This window comes from Leptonychotes weddellii, chromosome 12 (genome assembly GCF_054177405.1).
Source record: "Leptonychotes weddellii isolate Sample4059 chromosome 12, ASM5417740v2, whole genome shotgun sequence".
Classification (NCBI taxonomy): domain Eukaryota; kingdom Metazoa; phylum Chordata; class Mammalia; order Carnivora; family Phocidae; genus Leptonychotes; species Leptonychotes weddellii.
In genome coordinates, this window is record NC_138380.1 from 79,251,658 (window position 1) to 79,274,369 (window position 22,712).

Genomic DNA, 22,712 nt, shown 5'->3' on the forward strand with positions numbered 1-22,712 from the left:
TCTCCGGGGCCTGGGTTTGGGAATTCTAGCTCTTTGCCTGCCATCCAAAGTGACATCTGGACTTAGAATGACTTTCTGCAGAGAGCAGCCTTCCTCAGGCCATGAAACTCCCTCTGTGTTTCCGAATCCCGGGGGCCTAATGACTTCAGTCAGCCAATAGGCAGCATGAAAAGCCTTTGCAAAGAACTTGTTCCCTTTTGTATCATATGCTCATCTCCTGTACCCTTTTTACTCATCTGCAGTTTCCGCAAAAGGTCATGTCTTGTTTCAACTTTGCAGTTAAGCGCATCTGACACTAAGTAGGGGTTCCCAAACTGGATGGAGATACAATCTGGCTTAAGTGTTGCAAGCTCTATCACCGCACTCCACCCCTACTGGCTGTGTCTTGCCCGCACAGGCCACCTCAGGAAGAAGGTAGTGATCTGATTCTCACTTCTCTCATAAGTGTACAGGGAACAGAATGTAGTTCGCGATTGAAAAAAAAAAAAAAATCCAGGTCGCTTTTCTATCTGATCAAATCCTGGTACTTTTTACAGAGTATATGGTACAGGTCTATGGGGCAAGGTCAGACAACTACAGATGTCAATCTCTTGGAAGTCTTGAAACAGGTAAAAAACCAGTAGACCGAAGCAGCAGAAGGGACCCCAAAGCAGTGGTTCTCGAAGTATAGCTGCTGGGCCCATGGTGTCAGCATCCTCAGGAGGCCTGGTGAAAATGCACATTCCCAGGTCCCACCCCAGACCCACCAAAGCAGAAACTCTGAGGGTGGGGCCCAGTGATCTGTGGTTTAACAAGCCCCCTGAATAATTCTGATGCATGGCTAAAGGTTCAGTATCACTGACTTAGAGGATTAAACATCTGAATTATTCATTCTTTCACTCATAAGACATTGACTGAGTGCCTATTCGCCAGACACTCTGGGGCAGGGAAGAGGAGTTACAAGGAGCTCCTTCCACGAGCAGCGCGCGGTCCTCCCTTCTCTTGCTTTACGACAAAGCTTGAAAAGAAAGCAGGAATTTGAAAATACTCATCCAAGGAAATGGAAATCACTCTTCATATATAACTCTTTCCGACAGGCAAGAGGCACACCAAAATTGTTATATTTATTTATTTATTTCCGGGAATGATCACACACTCTCAAAATAGTAACTTTTCTAAAGTAAGTAAATGTGGGGCTTTAATATATCATGTACAGCTGGCTCAGCCTTTTAAGCTTAAAAAAAAAAAGATGATGTGATGTTGCCATGAGTGAAATACAGAATTACCTTAAAGATGCACTAAGATTCGCACCTGTCTTGTAGGAACAAACTATTCTCCTATTTCATCCTCTTGATGAAGTAAGAGTTTCCATCAGTCTCAATAAGTCACAACAGCTAAGATGTATTGTGTGCTTCCTACCGCGAGGCTCGGGGACATTTCTACATTTGATCTTCCCCTGACCTTATAAAGTAGATGCTACAAACACACACAGTGGGTAGAGGAATGATGAAGGCCAGAAGAGAGAGGAAAGGGGCCCAGACCCAGCCCTTAACCTCTAGTCAATTATCCTCCACGGCTGTAAGCCCAGCCCCACTGGGTCATTTTGTTGCTCCTTAAAACTACTGGTTAATGAGGAAAACATAAAAGGAAATACCACCCTCCCCTCAAAGATTTCTAGTAGGAAACTGCTGGCTAAAGCTCAATTGGGGGATTTATTTCTAGATGATAAAGGTCATGCTAGATTTCTCCCTCAGTACTGTAGCTAATTAGGAGCTGGCTACAAAGTCCTTACGACGGCCTGTGGAGAATCTGGTCCACGCTCAGTAGATCCAGCTCCGAGGAAATGCTCTACATTTGCTCCTTTCTCAGGGCGCCTCCGGGATGCTCAGTGACTCACCATAATACTATCAGGGCAGATGATTTTCCTGTGGTTAGGGATGAACTTGAGTCGATCCGGCCAAACCCGGACTCTCAGGACTGGGGCTGCCCAGTTACTCTGGCAGGCCTGGGGGTGAAGGGTGTGACCTATGGCCACAGAAGACATCAGAGCAGTCTGGCAGGACCAGCAGCATGCTCAGACCTTGGCATGGGCACCAGGCCTGCCTTGGCTCGTGCAGTTCATTCGCTCCACAGGACTACCCTTCATTTACAGGGGTATCACGGGTCTCCCATGTCTTGGCAAGTGAGAGGCAGGGGGAGGCCTCTTCTGCCTATTGCGTTCTTGGGAACAACCTGGTGACTTCAGTTATATGCCACCAAGAAAATCTACGGTCCATGTAAGCTGTGTAGATGACTGTGCGGGTATCTCTTAGGTCACATAGGGAGCTGGAACTTGAGGTGAGCCGAAATGCATCTGCCTTTCCCGTTGGCCTTCTGTCATGAATGCTTTTTAGAACACCAAGCCCCACCCATATCTCTTTCTAATTCAGGGGTGCTTGCTGGCTTCTGCTGAGACATTGATTTGATTAGTGGCATTCTGTGGGACTAGAGACAGGAGAGGTTGGGCTCACAAACGTATGATTCATTTCAGGAGTCTGAAATGAGAAACGCACCCATCAATGTCATGCTGGGGGCTGGGAGGTTCTGAGAAAGCATTTCATGCATAGAAATGGGACATGCGATGAAAAAATTTGCTTATGGTTACAATCCTGAAACCAAGGACCACCCCACCGTGCTCTCCATTCTCGTGGAGTGACGGCTCCACGGGAAACCGCAGGGATTAGACGTTCCTGCGTTTGGACACCCATATGCCGCCTCATTTATCTACCTGTGACAGGGACAGTGCTGGAAGAGAATCAAAAGATGACAAATTGCTTCTGGTTTTAAAGGAGCTGTTCAGGCTGGGTGTACGCCCAGGGGGAACCAGGTTTCATGCCAATAGCTATCACTTCATCCCGGCATAAGGCCACATTTTGGCAAACACCAACCCGCAGATGACTGCTGTCTCCTTTCACCAGCGGATTTAAAGACACTTGTTCTGAAAGCCCAAAATCCAGGCATTCTGAAGACATGTGCAGCAGAGAGCAGACCTGCCCACACGCTGCAGGGAGGCAGGATGGCAGGCATTCGACAGGAGTTCCAGATGAGTGGGGTTTTTCCCATGTTGAGGCAGACAGATAACAGGGGAATGATTTTGTAGGATTCCAGACTAGAGATATGGTATCGGCGAGTGACTCTGGAAAAACAGACTTGCGTGAGATAAACAGACAGAAATTTCTAGGATACTGGCCACTGGGATCTGCTTGTGTGGATGCAGCCCGTGGGCCAGCCAAGGCTGGTTATCGTCTGTCTGTGACTCTTCTTCTTCTTTCCAGCCGACGCTGCCTCTCTGACAATGAGCACGTAGTTCATGGTCAACACACTCCGTCCTCCGGAGGTGAACTCCCCTCGGCCAGTCCAGTGTATGCCTCCTCTCTGCCATACGCCGGAATTGCAAGGCTGGGGAAGCCCTGGCGTGATGCTCACGTAGACAGATGCTGGCTGCTCGTGTAAGCTCCACACTCCCGTTTACTCATTTCATCCTCCTGACAACCTCCGAGACAGGCACTAATATCCCCCTCCTTTTGTGGATGAGGAGAGAGGCAGGGAGCGATGGAGGGACAGGCTGAAGGTGCCCTGGCTGGTGAGGAGCAGGGAGCCACAAGCACACCGAGGCCGCTTGGCTCCAGGGTCTGGCTCGTTCCCAACCTGCGCCGCTTCTCCTAATACAATCCTCTTTCAAACACAGCAGCTGAACCCCACAGGGCCACTGGTCTGCCCAGGTCTTCCTCCTTCCCCAGGCCCAAGCCTCTGGAATTCAGTGGATGGCTGGAGCTGGAGCACAGAGCCCGCAGTGTGAAAAGACAGAGCCTCATCTCCAGTCCACTGTTTGCTTCTAAATTCAGGCCGGATGGACGTTCAAACATTTATTCTGTGCCTGTTTGTTCTGAACGTTCCACCAGGTTGTCCCAGACTGCTTCAGAGATGGTCTCTCTGTCCTCCTTCCTTACACAAGCACCTGGCCCTCTGCCTCACGCCTTTCCCGACTCTGGCAAGGCTCCCACTGCCAGTGACTGACGTACCCGGCCTCATCTCGTCACACGCTGCAGCTAAAAACTCCTTTTTCCACATGGCAGCGAGGCATATTTATAGCACAAGTCACATGCCAAGGCATTTTCAAGTTCTTCATTTCTAATAATAACCTCGGAGCATCACCACCAAGCCCATTCCACAGATGGGCAAAGAGAGGCGGGAGGTCACAGCAAGGTTGCCAAAGAGTCCTAAATGGCCAGGTCTCTTGAGCCACTTAGATACAATTCTCTCTCCAGATTACTTCCTGTCATCTTCCTGCTTAACAAACTTATCTGAGGCCTGGGAAGGAGAGATGCTATCAAGATCAAACTGTATTGTATCTGGGTCTATAATCCAGCTTTCAGAATACTAACAAGCAACGCTAAGCTCAGTTTTCTGCCAAACCCCATTCTCATTAGTAGGTTTACAGGCATGAAACACATACTTGGAGTTTTGGGCCCACACAATTCTCTCATCACTGGTTGTAACTGATCAGAATGCTGAGTGGATTTATTCTCATGCGGAACACAACTGAATGCCTTCAGCGTCTGCTCAAATGACTGTAACTTTGTTCTGATGCAATCTTCTGGCCAGGAAATGAGAGGGTGGATCATAACCTATAAGCAGACTGAATAATATTCCCTCAGAATCAGAACGGTAAGACTGTTTTTCAAGTAGTCATTACAGAAAGCTCGGATCCCATGTGAAGCAGAGAGGAGAAAGCGAGAGGAGGTGCTGGTTGCCTGTACGTCTGGAATCAGAAATGGTCGAGGTTGGATGTTTCATAAAGGTACACTTGCCTCCAATATTTTGCTAGGCTGTGCATTTTTTCCCCGGGGTCTCTGTCCATGGACAGTGCGCTGAGGTCAGATTCAGGAGTCCTGAATACTAGTCCCAGCTCTGCACCTCTCAGTTGGTGACCTTAGGAAAGTCGCTGAAGTCTTTGAGCTTCCAAAGCTGGGAAGCCAGCACCCAGTCCACCTGCCTGAGTTGTTATCACAGTGAGAATGCAGAAGCTACTAGAGAGTGCTTTGTAAATGGCAAGACACAGTAGAAATCGAAGATGTTTCTAAAGATACAGGATCACCCTCAAAAGGCCATAGTGAGAACAGAAGCCTTTAGTCTCTGTATTCAAAGGAATCATCTTAGAGAGATGCTGCTGCCCAATGGCATTTGGCCACTCCCAAACTGGCCCCAGGAAGGCAGTCCATGCCATGGCATTCAAAAGGAGGCCAAGGATCACCATTTTACTCGTTCACCCTCTCTACTCATGTTCACCCTTGAGTCCTCTCACCACCCAATGCAATGCTTGGCAGAGTGGGTACTCAAAAGCATGAGACAAATCAAAGAATGCCAGTCTAAGGATTTTAGTCCCTAGTGCAGAGAATTTGCCCATGGGAAAGGAACTGGGCTGAGGGGAGAATTTCTGGTAGCCTGAGTCTAGGGTGACCGGCCAACTTGGCCCCAGTGACTTCCCAAGACAAGTTGGTCACTCTACTAAGCGTCATACTTGACTATCCATTTTGCCTCCTCCCAGGTGGCCGGGAATAAAGTATCTGAACTAAGGGAAGTCTGGTGGAAGGCATGCGTGTCTCCGAGTTCCTTAAGAGTGGATCCCTAGAGATTTAGAGTCTTGACATTTCCCCCCCCCCTTTGGCCCCCATTCATTTCAATTTCCTGAGCTGATACCATCTTCTCGCTGTCAGGAATCCAACAGAACCACATCCCTTCTATTTTTCCCGAATCAGATGATCACCTTTAAGCTATTTCCCTGATTCCTATCAGTGGCTTCCTGCCACTCGTTAAATCTTCTACCAAACCACCAGAGGGATGTAGTGCAAAACTGCAGGACTTACACTAGGGATTGTCAGAAGTGCCCTGTGCAATATTCCCCAGGACACATGCGCATTGCAGAACTACTGTCCGGATCAAGGGCTGACGGGCGCACGGAGCAGGGAAATTACACTTCGGGCTAGTGAGGAGTTGTGATCAGCGGGGATTTCCCCTTTAAAAACTTACAGCAAAAGCCTGCCTGAGACCATTCAATATTCATAAATGGAAAGCAGAGACGGTGTTTCTGTTCCGCCAAGAGCAATAGCTATTTATCACAGCAAATGACTGAAATTGTTGTACGTACAATGCTTTACTCAGTGCTGTAAATTATGGTATACAGAAGATTAAACTTAAGCCTAATGCTACCCTTGAGCCTCAACAGCTGAGTCCTATAAATGGCTACCCGTTAAAAAGAGAGAAGCTTTTTCCTGGTTACTATTTAAAAGTGTAGCTCTATTAAAGCTTGTCTTAAACACAAATTACCAGGAAACCTGCCCCTGGCCCCAGGCAGGCTCTTTCTTGGGGCACTGACTCACAGAGTCACGTCTAGATGACATAGTTACAGGTCTGAGACTTGAAGCACATGCTGTGCTAACCTCCGGAGGGAAGGCAGACAGAGCCCACTGTGGCGAGGGGGACTCACGGTGCACAGAATGAGCACTCACACTGGGCTCTGCCAGACCTTAAGGCTTTAAGGAGACCTTCAGACTTCACATGATCCTGAACCCCAAACCACTTCAAAGAGAGTATTTCTTCTGCTATCTGCTGTTCTGTGAGGTATCATGGAACCCTGACCTTGGGCTGAAGCCCCAATTTTCCTAGGTAAATTTTATTCTCCAAGCACTTGTTACTCAAATGTGGTCTATGGACCGAAAGCACCAGCATCACCTGGAAGGGCATCAGAAATACAGACATACTGAATCAGAATCTGCATTTTAGCAATTTAGCATTTAGGAAATACCTGGGGGATTCATATGGACATTAAAGTTTGGGAATCAAGGGATAAGTAAGCAGGTGTCAGCAGGGAGGAGCCCCTTCATTTTCTCACTAAAAGTCATTACACATGACAAACAGGATTTATGGGAACAGGCCCTAGCAGTAGACCATAGGATTCTGAATTCTCTTTTGCCCAATCCTACTTCAGACCATTTTCAGGAACTTGACAGACAGATTTTTAAAGACTGGAAATGAATGTATCACTCTGAACTTGACAGATGTCCAAAAGCACCCCAGGGTGTAAAACAGAGTGTATTAGCAAAAAGTTCATGCTTTATAAATCAATCAGGGTGCCTCTAATCCCCTTGTGAGTCAGTAGGCTGAGAATGCATGGCAATGTTTTGGGCCAGGATTTCTACTCTTTATTGTAATTACCAGTTGACTTTAAGTTAAGAGAAAAGTGTACAAAGTCTTTGTGTTGTTTGAGAACACCAAAATCCTGGATAATCATAGCCTATATTAGAAAAAAAAATCATTGTTCAGGATGCATGTTAAAAATTCAATGGCAATCACTATATATATATATTTATATATATAAAATAAAACATATTCTGGCCAAACTAGCAGAGAGAAAAATGCGAAGAAGATTAAGAAAACTGCTAATCTGGGGTGCCTGGGTGGCTCAGTGGGTTAAGCGGCTGCCTTTGGCTCAGGTCATGGTCCCAGGGTCCTAGGATCGAGCCCCTCATCGGGCTCCTTGCTCAGCGGGGAGCCTGCTTCTCCCTCTGCCTGCCATTTCCCCTGCTTGTGCTTGCTCTCTGTCTCTCTCGCTCTCTCTGTGTCAAATAAATGAATAAAAAAATCTTAAAAAAAAAAAGAATGCTAATCTAATGGAAGACAGGTAAGGAGAACAAAGAAGCAAATAGAAAGCAAGGTAAACAGAAACACAAATTAAAAGACAGAAATAAGTCCAAATATATAAAGTAACCACAATAAATGTAAATGGATAAAACTTACCTATTAAAAGGCACTATCAGATTGGACTTTTATAAAAGCAAGCTATATACTATTTACAAGAGAGGTGCCCAAGACAAGAGGACACAGAACAGTTGAAAATAAAAAACTGGAAAGAGACAAGACAAACACATATTCACCGAAAGAAAACTGGGTAGGAAAGTTAATCAGATAAAATAGGACTTAAGGGGAAAGTTAATGGGATGAAGAAGGCTCCACCACTAAAAAGACATGTCATAAACTTATATGCATCCAACAGCACAAAACTATAAATCAAAAGCTATCCAAGTTCCAGGAGAGACTGACACACTTATAACCATCATAGGAGACTTAAGACCCTTTTCTCAGAGGGATGTCTGGGTGGCTCAGTCAGTTAAGTGTCTGCCTTCCGCTCAGGTCATGATCCTGCATGGGGCTCCCTGCTCAGCGTGGAGTCTGTTTCTCCCTCTCCCTCTGCCCCTCCCACTGCTCATGCTCACGCGCGTGCGCGCGCTCTCTCTCAAATAAATAAATAAATAAAATCTTTGGGAAAAAACCCTTTTCTCAGAAATTACAGACCAAGCAGACAAAAACAGTGAGGATATACACGATTTGAACAAAATAAATACATGGAACCTTGCACACAAAAGAGAGATTAAACACATTTTTTTTTTAAAAGATTTTATTTATTTATTTGAGAGAGAGAATGAAAGAGAGCACAAGAGGGGGGAGGGTCAGAGGGAGAAGTGGACTCCCCACTGAGCAGGGAGCCTGATGCGGGACTCGATCCTGGGACTCCAGGATCATGACCTGAGCCGAAGGCAGTCGCTCAACCAACTGAGCCACCCAGGCGCCCTAAACACATTTTCTAATCACGTATGACACATTAAAAAAAATGATCGCAAGCTAACTAGTCACAAAGGAAGTATCGTAAATTATAAAATGGAAAACTTAGAGCTAACATTCTCTGCCCATCATAAACTAAACCAGAAATCAAAAATAAAACAACAGTAGGCCTCCCCCAACTACTCTTGCATCTGAAAACTAAAACCACACTCCTAAATTACCACTTGGTGGTTGTGTGATTTTTTTTTTTTCTATGTGTGGCCAAGTTGCTATGGGACCAGGTTAATTTATATGACATTTGTCAGAGGCTATCACCAGAAACAGGAAACTCCCTAAGCCATGATAACTTCATTCTTTTGTGCTTTGAACTAAATTCTACACCAAGCAGAAGGTGAAGTACCCGAGTCCCAGAAGAAAAGAGGGATGTGCATGGGTTAATTATGACCCAACGGTGTAACCCTAGAAGCTGCTCCTGGCTCATTTCCCAGGCCGTGCCCGGCTCGCCACACTATATGCCCATATCTTTCTGCTCACCAACTCGGGCTGGATTGAGAGACTGTTCTGGAAGTGCCATTGGCACCTGGGGAAAGGTGCTATTCATTTGATGTGGCATCTGACAATGAACAGTGTCCTGGAATCGAGCAAACACCGTAGGTAACAGTTTGTATGGGGCCTCATGTTCGTTCTTTTACAGGGCCAGCCATTGCTGAAAAATTATCTGGGAAGGCTGCAGAGGAGACCCCCAGGAAAAATATAGGTCCGTTTATCCTGCAGGGAGGAAGCACCTCCCCTAAGGAATCCCTGAAACCAGACAGATGGTCCTTCTCCTGGACGTGCTGCCGACCCAATTCAGTTCCAGTGCTGGTTGACCAAGGGGACAACTATTAAAAGAAAACCGCCCCACAACGGAAAATGGATGGAACGCAGGATCAGGGTAATGTGGACCAAATCGGATTACTGACAGGTCTGTAAGTTCTGTGGGTGAGTGGGGGTGGGAGCAGCAAGATGGACGATAAGAGAGAGGGGACACAGCTCTTCTGCCCGTGCCTGGCACACCTGCAGGGGTTAAAACAGCCCGGTGGTTTCCTGGCTTACAAACATCACAAGCTACAGGGCGGCCCGGTTCACGGGGGCAACCCCTCCACCTCCGGGCCTCCCGCGGGCTCCCGGCTCCCCGAAGCGGCGGCGAACACCACCACGACCACCACTGCTCCCCGCCTTCAAAGAGCAGCTGAGGCCCAGGTCTGTCATAAGGGCAGAGGTGCCCTACTACCAAGCCCTACGGTGAGTGTCACGAGTGGTAAGGATCTGACGGGGCAGCCAAGAAAGCAGCGTCAGAATTCTGAAAGCGCTTGCCGTCCAGGCCCTGCCTCCTTAAACACGCTGGCAACCTGACTCATCTATCCTTGGACATAGTGCCACCATCAAGATGACGCCCAGAGCTGACAGTAATGTGGGTCACTGAGCCAGGGCGTCGGTCAGGGCCGGTGTCAGCGTGACCTTACTATGGGGGCGGGTGCAGCGCACCCCTGCTGGAGGCAGGCACTTGTCGAAGAGGGCCCCGTATGGGCTGGGGGCAGCCACTCCTGTGGCTGAGCAGGAACCTCAGACCCAGCACGGACGCAGCCACACGCACCTCTGGGGAAGGCTCAGGAATTTGAAGAAGTAATTCCTGGGTGAGAAGAGCAAAGCATCGAGGACGCTAATAAACAAATCACAGGGCTTGCCAGAAACCACACCTTAGACAGAAATCTATAGTGGCAGTTTTGTAAAACAAAAGTATCTTTCTCCAGAAAGAAAGTTATTATTCAAGTGTTTGTGAAGCAGGATTCATCATGGTGAAATCGTTTGCTCACTCTCATCCTTTGTTGCCCCCAGACCTGTTTACTTCCCATGTGTCTCCTGCTCTGCCTGACTTGTTCTCAGTTTTCCGAAGGGCCTGGCTCAGTGCAGTCCTACCCAAGCTGCAGGATTCCCACAATCCCAGGATGCCAGTAACTGCTAAGATGCCACGTCAATTTAACAGCACCTTTCTCCAGAGGAGGGAAAAAGAAACTTGCCATAGTAAATGTACACACGAGGGAAGAAGGGCTTTGACTTTAGAAACAAGAGGGCCTGGAACCTTCTTTAAAGTCCCCGAGGCGAACCTACATGCGGGTTCCTTGTATGGGACGCTCTGGGAGATAACAGTCTCAGGGACCCCAGCCAAGCACTAAGAATCAGTCCCTCGAGCGAGAACTCCAGAGGCCCTTCTAAAAGGACAACCGCTCAGCAGAGTTCCAGCTTAGACAGGAGCTGCGTTCCTGCATCGGCGTGCAAGGTGAAAATGATGTATAATCACCGCACCCTTGATTGCCCTTCTGTTATAAAGCACAGTGCACATGGTTTGCGGATCGTGGGCTCTGTCTATGGCCAATTTCTCCTCCAGGGTTGGAAAAAATCTTTGTTTCTCTGCTCCGGCACCAGATGAAGTGGGTTTGTGTCTGGGGTCATGTTACTGGAAACAGAAGTGCATGATGATGATGATGATGATGATTACCCAGGGCCTGCGGCTGAATTCAGATAAATTAAGAGTGATGAGACTCCACAGTGAAAGAGATGTTTTTGTGTTTTACTCCAAGACCTCAGAGCACTTTAATCCTCAGAGACCTGTTGCGAACCTCTGAAGGGATCTGGATGCGGGGCTCCCGGCGTGCATGCGTCCACCCGCAGCTCTAGCTCTTACAGGGATGGTTCACTACACCGGGGAGGGAACGCTGCCTGGGAAATGCTGTTCTACTCATTGCTCAGGATGGGGAGAATTACAAAATGACCTTTTGAATCTGAGCTGGCAACATTCTTTCCTTGGATTTAAATAAAGCGATGACTGTTCCCCTAATTTTCCTCGGTTGATACAGCTCCGAGGAACGGAACAGTGCAGCCCGCACAGTGAGGACAAGCCAGTGATGAGTCAGAAGCCGGGGGTCATGTTACAGTGACAGCCCTCCAGAAATCAGCTGTGGTCAAGGATCAAAGCAGTAGCCTCCTAAGCTGCTCAGCGAGGAAGAACGTTTCCCCCGACGCCGCCTCTCCAACTGTATTGGAACAGAGCCGGTCATTCTCTTTCAAGGAGTGGTATCTTCTAAATGAATGTACTCGTTTACATGTGGGATCTGGCTTCTTCACAAATAGCAAGCCAATTTTCCTTCATTGTTTGCTTGCTCCCTCCTTTCTCATAAGGTTCATTTTTAAAGAAGTATACTGAACAGCAACTGTATATCCAGCACTCATCATTCACGCAGGTAATATAATGGTGAGCGTGACGACAGGGGTCCTGGCTCCTTGGAACTACTCCTGGTCTGGTGTATGTATGACAGAAAGAGAGGGAGAGAGAGGGAGAGAGATGGGATGGACAGGTCAATGAGCATAGCATTAGCCATCACATATGCTAATGCCGGTGAAGTGGAGGGTGCCAAGAGCACACTAATTGCGATCGGAGGAGTCCTTCCTTCTACCTGACTGTGTAGCAAGTCAGGAAATGTGCTCCATGCTGGGAATCAGGGATGCGTAAGGCTCAGCAGCTAGTGTTTGCAGGTGACCCCCGCTGCAGAGTGATCAGTCCCACAGAACACAGGGATGCTGGGGGCAGAGGAACGAGTTGACGATTTGGTTGGTGGCAGCTGAGCTCAGCACAATGCAGATAAAACACTTGGGGCACTGTCAGTCTAAAAAGAGGCCTATCAGGGATGTAAAAATGAAGTTACCTGCACTTGGAAAAAAATCTCAAGACACATCTGAGATGGCGATTGTCAAGGTCAATAACAGCCTATGGTGGCAAATCTAGCAGCTTCTTCTCTTTTCTCCTCTCACTCAACCTCTTGGCATTTGACCGGGTCTAAGAAAGGCTTTCCTGTCTTGGCTTCCATGTCCTCATCCTCTGCTGCTTTTCCCGCCAGATCATTGGCCATTCCCCTCCTAAATGTTGACCCCTCTCTTCCAATTCGGCCCATCATCAAATTTTGTCAGTTACGTTTCCAGAACGGACCTCAAAGTTATCCTTTTCTGTCTATCTGCACAGCACTGCATTCGTCCCTAGGAGGTTTCCCAGGCTCCAAGCAGCCAGAGTGATCCTCTAAAAGTATCAACCGATTATGTCTTTCCCTCACTCGGTGCCCTCAGTGTCTTCTCACTGCACCCAGAATAAAACCCAAACTCTGGACCCTGGCCTATAGGGCTCTAGAGTTCTGGCCCCCACCCACCTCTTCTGCTGTGCCCTCCGCTGGGACACACTTGTGCCAGTTCTTCATATGACTCGATGGCATTTCTGTTTGTGTCATTTAACCTACCAGAAGGTAGGCTTCAAGAAAGCCACGCCCTTGTTTGTGATGTGGCTCTAGAACAATGCCTGCGAGTAACAGGTGCTCAGTGAATATTGTTCAAATAAACGAAAGAGTCAAAGCCATGTGACTCTGAAGGTGACCCAAAAGAAACAGGCTTTGACGAGATTATAAGTAGACTTTTTTTTCAATTAAAGATGAATTCAACAATCCTAAGGTTATGAAGATCCTATTAATTTAGCTTTAAATTTGAGCTGAACCGTTACACCTGCTGTTTGTTAGCATTTCTACTTAATTCACAGAAACATGCAAAAAGGGAATTTCGATGGGTGTAGAGGAAAGCACCTACTGTTTGTGGGTCTCGGGGATCTGCTCATTTGTTGGAGATAAAGGGGAACCTACAGGCAGCGGGAACTGATGATGGTACCCACTCCACCATCTCTACAAGCTCCCTTCTTTTTACCTGTCGATATTTAAAGATCCGTTCAAATGGTGTGGCTGAGGCTCCAAACACACTCACTAGAGCTGATTTATTCCTCCCTTCCTCCTTCCCTCAAGACTGTGCCCAAGTTCCTCACCTCTGCCAGTAAGCAGACCAGGCCAGAAGCGTGGGTGAGAAGGAGACAGGGAGCTCAGCTGCCCGAGAGCCCCCATGCAGATCCCACAGGGGACCACGACGACCTCTCTGTATCCAAGCCTAGTTACGGTGTTGCAGGGAGCTCCAGACCCAAAACATTCAACCTGGACGGTGATTAAAGTGACTTGAGTCAGACAGGGGTTGGAACCCTGGTTCTGCCACTTACATCGGCCTGATCTTGAGCAAATTTCCTAAATCCTCTGAATTTCCCTTGCCTTTGCTGTGTGACGGGGAGAATATGACCACAGTGGCGACAGGATTAACTAACACATAGAAAGCTTAGCACATGTAAGTGCTCACTGCGTGTATCAGCTTTATCATCATTGTTGTTATTGGTATTTTTGTTTTCCATTAGCAGAGCAAAAAGAAAAGTCTGGGTTTGGGACCAGGTCAACCTGCTCTGTTCCAGACCCAACATTAGCTGTAGTTTGAGCAGATGCAAGTTCAAAATATAAACATTTGAAGTGGAGCAAAACGCAGTCCTACTTTCTTGTAGATTCTCTCAGATGTAATGCTTGACTTAAGGTATAACTGTTTGTTAATCAGTCTGTTACTTCATTCCATACGGATTTCCGTAGGATTTATAGGAATTTCCTGAGGACCTATCGTATGATCCACAATTTACCAGGGATGATGGGAAGATGATATCAGAAGAAACAATGGCAGATACTGTTTCTGATCATTAGGAGCCCAAAAGACATATCAATCTAGGAGTTCATTCCGGACTGGGGATACATTCATCAAATTAAAGGTAAAAAAGAATCCTGGTAACAAAATAAAGTTTGCACATATTCACATGCTCTTGCCACGCCTTATTAATTAATGCTGTCAGACTCGACAAAGAATATGTTTGATGAGAACAATTTCCTTTAATTATCTTATACTTCTCCGGGGGTAAGTAAAAGAGTCTCGTAAAAGACGACGAACAGTAACAACAACAGAAATGTAATCTCAGCAAACAAATCCAACTGCATTGACCCCCAGACCCAAGTGCCCTGTGGTGGTGGCCATCAACACCTGCAGACAGGAAGTCCTGTAGGATAATCAGGCAATGATGATTCCCCAGAAGCCCAAGGGGGCACTGACACTTGGAGGGACTGACTTTCTCTAGGGCTCAGAAGCCCAAACGGTGTGTTTCCTCCTCAACTACAGGTCACCTGGAGACAGCCAAAATAAAAAGAACAATGGCAGGAAAGCCTGGAAACTCCCTAATGAGGCTCCCATGTGCAGGGTTGCTGGGCTGTGTCGCTCCCGGTACCCAAACGACATCGGCATTTGGACATGCGTGGAAGGAATGGAGGTGAGTCGCTGTCACTCATTTATTTTCCCGCTCAGCCTCTCTGCTTTAGCTCACAGTTCATTAAATCCTACTGCATCACCATCAACATGCAAAACAGCTACTTGAAGGGCATTCAAAAATATAATCAGGAAAGGGAATAAAAAACCCTCTCTGAGAAAGAGGGGAAAAATTAATCCTCTCGTCTATTGAATGACATCTAGGTTCTTTGGTTCTAAAACATTTTTTTTAAAGTAGCAGTGACATCCAAGGATTATCTCTGTCTGATTGATGGGGTGTAAGGCTGCATGGCTCTCCGCTTGGAGGGCAAGCACCAAATGTGGCTGAAGGATCTGTGGCTACAGCCATGCTATTTCTTTTGCCTTTTCTGGTTTTGAGGTGGGAAAAACTGCGGCTTAGGGGTTTCTAGAAGAGAGCTTGTTTTATGTTTTACATACAAATGTGAAGGGGAAATTAGCCTGGTGACCAGCTCTGCAGAAGCAGAAATAGTAAACTTTCTACATGCTGTTGCGTGTGTGTGATTCATGGCAGGTATTTCTGGGCTTCGTGTATGTGCACACACATTCACTTTCATGTGGAGAAAAATTTAAATATAGAAAAGCACAGAATATGCGATGATACATGGGGGTGTTCTGTTTTATGGGAGTTGTTTTCAACTGGGGGTGACTTTGTCCGTTAGGGGACATTGGCAGTGGCTGGAGACAGTTTTGGTTGTCATGACTGAGGGTGAGGGCTGCTACTGGCATCGAGTGGATAGAGGCCTGGGAAGCTGTTCAACGCCCCATACTGCGCAGGGTGCCCCCATCTCAGACAATTAGCCAGCCCCCGACGGGAACGGTGTTGGTGGTGAGAAACCCTGTTTTACAGTAGTAGTTCATTATGCAAATATATTAGGAAAAAAAGAGGGGAAAAAAATCATACTCCTTTCATTTGGACAAATCCTACCACTACAACTTCATAAATGTTCAACCCCATTACAAAGATACAACTTAAGTCTATTATAGTCTTCTCTTTGATTACAATATCCCAAATTGTTAAAGCACGCAACTACTAAAAGTAATACTACATTTTTTTTCCATTGTAGGCACCGTGCACCTCCTTGTTTTGAGCTTATATACATGCCTGTGCACACAGATAAGACCCCCTACACACACACACACACACACACACACACACACACACCTGCATGCCCATATCACACACACACAGGATTCTTTTTGGAAAAATGGCAACAGCTTTCTCCCTGGGATGAAGGTGGGGCCCACAAGAGTACTGACAGAAGAGGAAGAGTCACACATGTCATCTTACTACCCTGCTTTATTTATTTATTTATTTTAAAGATTTTATTTATTTATTTGACAGAGAGAGAGAGCAAGCACAAGCAGGGGGAGCGGCAGGCAGAGGGAGAGGGAGAAGCAGACTTCCTGCTGAGCAGGGAGCCCGATGCGGGGCTTGATCCCAGGACCCTGGGATCATGACCTGAGCCGAAGGCAGATGCTTAACCAACTGAGCCACCCAGGCGCCCCTGGACAAGATTTCATTACAAATCTCTGTAGCTTATCACTTGGTTTTTGATAGCTTAACTTTTTTCTTGTTAAAGCAAACTTTGTTTCACTATTGTATGAAGTACTTTCCAAATGCAAGTTCTTCTTCTTCTTTTTTTTTTAAGTAGTCTCCATGCCCAATGCGGGGCTTGAACTCATGACCCTGAGATCAAGCAAGACCTGTGCTGAGATCAAGTCGGACGCTTCACTGACTGAGCCACCCAGGGGCCTCAAGTTCTTTTAATCATTACAACCACCACTCTATCCATTCTAAGAATAAGGAAAGTAAAGCACAGAGAGGCCAAGTAACCTGCCCAAGTCCAAAAGCTAACAAACGGAAGAGTTGGAACTTGATTCCAAGCAGACAGACCCCAGAAAGGCTATTCCCAACCATATGCCAATCACATCATGGCAGCATATCAAGCTACAACTTGGGCCGGACAGCTATGAGGGATAGGGATGCCTGCTGAGTGGGGTCAGGGCCTCCAAGGCGAGGCTTCTGTTTTCCCCTTTCTGTGACTATCCCTAAGTCACCTCATCAACTCACTGAAGAGGCTTTAGAAACAAAGCAATCCCTCAAAATTCTAGATCTTCTGGGTAGAGGTTTAAAAGGCATCAAAAGGACCCTTGCACAGACTCAGGAAACAGACCTCAGAGGACCAACCCAGGTGGGGTGGCCCAGAATGTGGCTCCCAGAGAGCCTCCCTCCGTGCCAAGCACAGGGTCTCACCCCTGGGCACACCTGCTTTTTATGCCTGGGACATCAGCGTGGGGCACAAACTCAGGAGCAAACACGAATGCAGAGAGTCCTGCGAGTGGGGACTCACATGACCTGTACTGGCAAGGCGGCCAAAACAGGATGGACCCTGGCAGGGACCCCAGAGAGGTACCCGGAGCTTCACGACATTCAGAGGAGCTGACACTGGGGCCTCATGTAAATGTAAACCATATTTATAAAGCCAGATCCTCGGGACTCCTGGCAGGGTGATCATCTTCAGGCTGACAATTCTTGCCTCCAAGAGTATGCGAGGCTGAAGATGAATCACAGGCCAACGTCTATAGGCTGACCTCAGCACGCACATCCCCTGAGACAGGGCAAGAAATGAAGACAAGAAGCATTTGACCGTATCGGTTTTCCCATTTTTCATAAGAAACATTCAACTTAATAAGAAATAGCCACACTTTATTGACAATAATAGCTACCCTTGCTTTATTTCCTTACCATGTGCCAGGAAACTCTACTTTATCTCCGTTCCTCACAGTAACTGCGAGGCAAGAACTATCACCTTCATTTTAGAGGAAAGGGAGGCTCAGAAAGGTCGTGCAATTAGCCCAACGTTACACAGATAGTAAATGTTAGTCAAGATTCTAACCTGGGTCTGTTTGACTCTGAAATTCATGATTTTTCCACTATGGCTTTCAATTTTTCACATTACTATCAACCTTCAAAGTCTCCAGAACCAACTGCCTAAGTACTCACACACACACACACACACACTGTGTACTTTTTTCAATTTAACTTAAAAAACCAGGACACCGAGATCTTGGACGTTGCCACGCACCCAACTCTCTCTCTCTATGCCAGTATCCATAAAATCCAGGAGCTGAATCACACGTGCTGTGAATGAGTAAGTTGCTAAGAGAACACACTATCCCGTCCCCTGTCATTTAAAAAGTGACAAGTCCAGGGTCTCAGGGCTGGGCACGGCTGAGCTGGGATTTGGCCCCAGGCATACTGGCCCCTAGGTATGTCCCTCCCAGTGCACCCTAGCTCGGCTTCCTGGGGTCAGGGCCCGCGATGGTGGGCTCATTTCTGGGTGCTGGGAATACAGAGCTGACAAGGCACATCCCTGGTCCTGAAAGGACCCGAGAGGCTGGTAGAGGGGCCGAGACAGTCCACAGATAACTGAAGTGCATGGCAGAAGGTGTTGTGCACAGGAGAACAAAACTTGATGGCTACTAGGAGGGACAAATCACATCTAGTGGGGGGCAATGGGGCATGATGCCATGCAGGAACCCAGGCTCTGCGTGTATTTGCAAGAAGGTGCTTCCTACCAGCGATTTCGCACCAACAACTCCATGAGGCAGACAAGGTGGAGAGACAGAGGCAACCTGCTCGGGGTGTCACACAGTTAACATGAACTGCTTTGTCTGTCTTCCATCTCATGTCCTCTCCATTACAACAGACTTCAAATGCTGTTCTATGGACCCTTGGCAGGTTGGGAGTCAGGAGAGGCCAGGTAGGTGGGGCTCGAGCCGCTATACAAAGTTCAACTCCAATGGCTCTGTTTTGCATATATATTTGTAGATCGGGTTCTTCATGAGATTCCTTTAAAAAAAAGCTCTGATAACAAAATAGGGTATGAAGACCTGTACTCCCAGGTACTAGGCCAGTGAATGGGGGCAGGTCCTGGAGTTTGGGCAGGGCAGGGAGGGCAGGGGATCCATGCAGAGGGGCAGTGAGGGACAATGGCTAAGCAAGCAGGCTACGTACGCCCCTCACTCTGGAGTGACGCAGCCTGCATTCAAAATCAGGCTCTGCACCTGCCTAGCTTTGAGACCGTAGGCAAGGGGCTCCTGAGCCTTAGCTTCCTCACGTTCAAATCAGGGATCACACTGGTACCTGCTTCATAGGGCTGTTGAGAGGATTATACACTCAAAGATAGTGAAAGCACACGGCACAGTACCTGGCATTTAGCACAGTGTCATTCTTATTAACTTGTTGGAAATAGCGAGGCCAGTCATAGGAGATAAAACAGCAAGAAAATAAATATCATTAAACCACTGAAAGAATTCTCAGGGAAACTAAGAAATCCTCACTGCCCCCGAAGAATTGCTGTGGTTCTGAGCTCTGCCTTGCATTCTCCTGGTCTTGATAAATATGGGCTGTGAATCGGCAGGACACACACCTGAAAGACAAGGGAGGTTTTGCAGCCTCTATCTGCCGAGTTGCAGTTGTGTTCCCACCGCTACTCGTCAGCTGGTTTGGCAAGAAGCTCAACGGAGTCTGGGCTTCGAGTGATGAGGCCAGTCACCCCAATCCCCCAAACTCATTTACTGCCACTGCTCAGAGGAGATGGCCACAGAACCCTAGGTTGTCCCCCTGAGCTCGACTTGGCTCTTGAACCAAAAGGCCTAGAACAGAGGGAGGCAGGTGTACCAGCAGAGCCAAGCCCTCGAGACCTCTTTGACTGGCTAGATGAGGCCTCGCTTGGGCAGAACTCTGCAGGGCACAGAGGAGTCCCAGGTCCCTTTCTAGTTCCTTCCATCAGACTCTGCCAGTGAATTAAGTTGCCAGGGAAGGTTTTGACGCTCACGGGACTTTTGTCTGTTCCGTTCGCAGCTGTATCCCAGTGCAGCACATCCCTGCGAATGAATGAGTGCCCATCATATTCGGGGTGCTCTAGCCGCCACATCTTCACGAGACAAACAGAAGCAATCGGCCACATGGATTCCACGGTCATTCACTGAACAAACCAGCTGTGTGGGATCTTGCCGTCACTGCTCTGCTTTCTATTCCCTGACCTGTCGCCTCAGCTGTTAGCACCACCTCTGAGACTTCGACAGTTTCCCTTTGGGAAGGTCTGACCTTTTCTCTCCTCTTGGAGGAAGAGAGGGTCATTTGTTGCAGAGCAGTGAGCAAGAAGGTCAGCTCGTGCCGAGCACACAACTTGCTCCTTTCATGCTCAGTCTGCCAGAAACGAAAATGTTAGAGCTAGAAGCACCTATGGAAATCACTCCTCACGGAAGAAAAAGAGAAACCAAGCTCACAGAGCTGGCTGCAGGGACGTCGGGGGACTGGGCCTCTACACAGAGCTCTGTATGGCACTTTATCTTGGGCCCTCTCTCTGCCTTGTGTAGGTAAGAAAGTTTTGGAAAGTGCCACTAAATCCTGAATCCTCGTTCTACAATATTAAAAACACAAAATATTCCCACTATGTATATAGAGGCACCCACTGATACAAATTATATATATTTAGATATGGATATATCATATATACACATATTCATAAATGATATTAGAATACATAAAAACTATTCTAAAGGCCCAAATACATTTACTGAGGAGCTTGGATAAGCAACTCCCTTCACTTTAAACCTATTTATTACAGAACAGTGACAACTGAAGGGGGTGGGGGAAAGTCGGAAACTCTGAGTGTGAGAAAGGGGAAATGTATAATTTACAAAAGCATACCCAATATTATTATTGCTTTGATTTTTTTTAGGCACGATATTTAATGTGCTTTGAGCTATCACAGTAAAAGGGGGCAGCGAGACATTACGTTCATCAAAAAGGGAGTGGGGCTTAAGTAGAAAGATTGGGAAAGCCTCTTCTGGGATTCACAGCTTTGGAAATCATCTGGTCCAACTCGCCGTTTAAAGATAAGGAAACTTCTATCCCACGAGGTTAAGTAACTGCCTGTCTGAGGTCAGTAGCTGTTTATGTGTTCCTGAGGTAGCAGTCCCGTGGACTTTATCTGTTCTATGTCCGTGGCACCTACTCTGAAGGGGGGGTCTAGGGTTTGCTGTTGACCTACCAAAGGGAATTTATCACACCAAGGATGTAAAGATACGGAGGGAAAGTAAGTTCCCAAACACAAACAAAAAGCATTCTTGCAGAGAGAGAGAAACTGAACCTGAGGCTGTAAGAACCAGGCATTTCCTGCGGCAGCAGCCCAAGAGCCCCCTGAGTCCCAGCCCCTCTGGGGGTAAACCCCGGGAGACAGTCTGGCCCCCTCTTTCAGGGATGTCGGGCTGCAGGTGCGATTCCTCAAGCCACCGCTCTGCCCTTCTCCTTTGGTCACCTTGGGAGGCCCCTGGCAGGTTGGGCGGATGGCTTCAGTCTGGTCCCATTTCCCTAAACAAGTTGCAGGTTTTCTCTCATTTGCTCTGACAGGGCGGAGCATTTCCGAAGGGGGACTACAGCTCCGAAAATCATTCCCCTGTGAGCAGAGGCAGAGCGGCAGGAAGAACTTCCCCGCCGCCTCAGGCTGAGGCAGGCACACCGGGGCCGACCCCGGGCCGTCCCGGAGCCAAAGGGGGGCGACGGTGGCGGGAGCGGCGGCTGCGAACGTGTGGCGGGGTGCGGGGGTCCACTTACCGCAGTGCGCCTGGAAAACCTGTGGCTTGACGGCCTGATTGCAGGCACTGCACACTACGAGATAGAAGTCGTCATGTGCGGGATAGTGGCCAAATAAGTGCATATCTGTGGGGGAAATGAAAACACGGTGTTTTGAAAAAAGCAATTAAGTCTCAGAAGGTCTACTGTTTCCTCTCGCAATTTCCTCAAGGACAGGGTTTCAAACGAGACGCGCAGAAAGGCAACGATCTTTACTAAAGGGAACATGGTCTGTGCTAGCGCGGCTCCCAGCTTGCACAGAAGCTGCAGCCTCACGGCCCCCCCCACCCCATGTTGTCGCCCCTGGAGGTGGCCGTTGTAACCCTCGGTGTGGACAGCGCGGGGCGGGGGGGCTGCCCCGAGTCCTGTGCCATGGGGAGTTACCTCGCCCCGAGACAGAGCCCACGTGTTAGCTGGCACCCAATGGGGCTCTAGCTATTTGAGGATGGGGGGCTCCCCCAAACCCATTCCAACTTTAGCAGAGGTCTCTCAGGTGGGTTGGGGGGCAGGAGGCCTGCGAGAGCCACTGCCTGCGTTTCCCCACCACCTGAGGGAGACCTCACAGTCTCCTGGTTACCTGTTCCTCATCTGCCTGATATTTACAGAGCGCCTAAGTGCCAGGCACCGAGCTGGTGCCAGGCCGACGGATGAATGCCAGCGAGGGCCCTGCTCTCCTGGAGCGTCCGGCGGCAGAAGAGAGAAATACTAGACAGATCACCGCACAAGTTAGCATGTGGTTCTCACTGGGGTACGTGCAGGGGGTATTTTGGCTGAGACCTCGGGATGCGTGGGGTTCAACTAAGGCCAGGGGGTGCAGGGAGGAAGGTTCGGGGTCTGCCAAGGTAGGAAGTGTGTCGGAGGAACCTTTTGGCTGGAACAGGAGCACAAGGGGAGAGCCCAGAAGCTGTAAGCCTTGCGGACCAAGTAAGGATTTTGAACGTGACTTTATAAAAACAAGGGAGCTACTGAAGGCTTTTAAGCAAACGAGTGACATGATCAGCTAAACACTGTTAAAAAATCAGGTGTGACCACACACAAAAATAGACTCCAAATGGTTGAAAGACCTCAATGTGAGACAGGGGTCCATCAAAATCCTAAAGGAGAACACAGGCAGCAACCTCTTTGACCTCAGCCGAAGCAACTTCTTCCTAGAAACATCGCC

The 22,712-nt window shown here is 48.0% G+C and overlaps 1 protein-coding gene across 6 annotated transcripts in view; it reads right to left on the bottom strand.

The window, feature by feature from the left end:
* Nucleotides 1-22,712, bottom strand: part of ATXN7L1 (ataxin 7 like 1) — a 232,069-nt gene that overhangs the window by 129,740 nt on the left and 79,617 nt on the right. For 5 of the 6 annotated variants that reach the window (XM_006735992.3, XM_006735993.3, XM_031030873.2 and 2 more), the window contains exon 3: nt 21,533-21,637. The exons of the other annotated variant lie outside the window; for it this stretch is intronic. In XM_006735992.3, the coding sequence (XP_006736055.1) occupies nt 21,533-21,637 (105 nt within the window). The remainder of the gene's footprint in view (nt 1-21,532; nt 21,638-22,712) is intronic. 6 annotated transcript variants of the gene reach the window in all.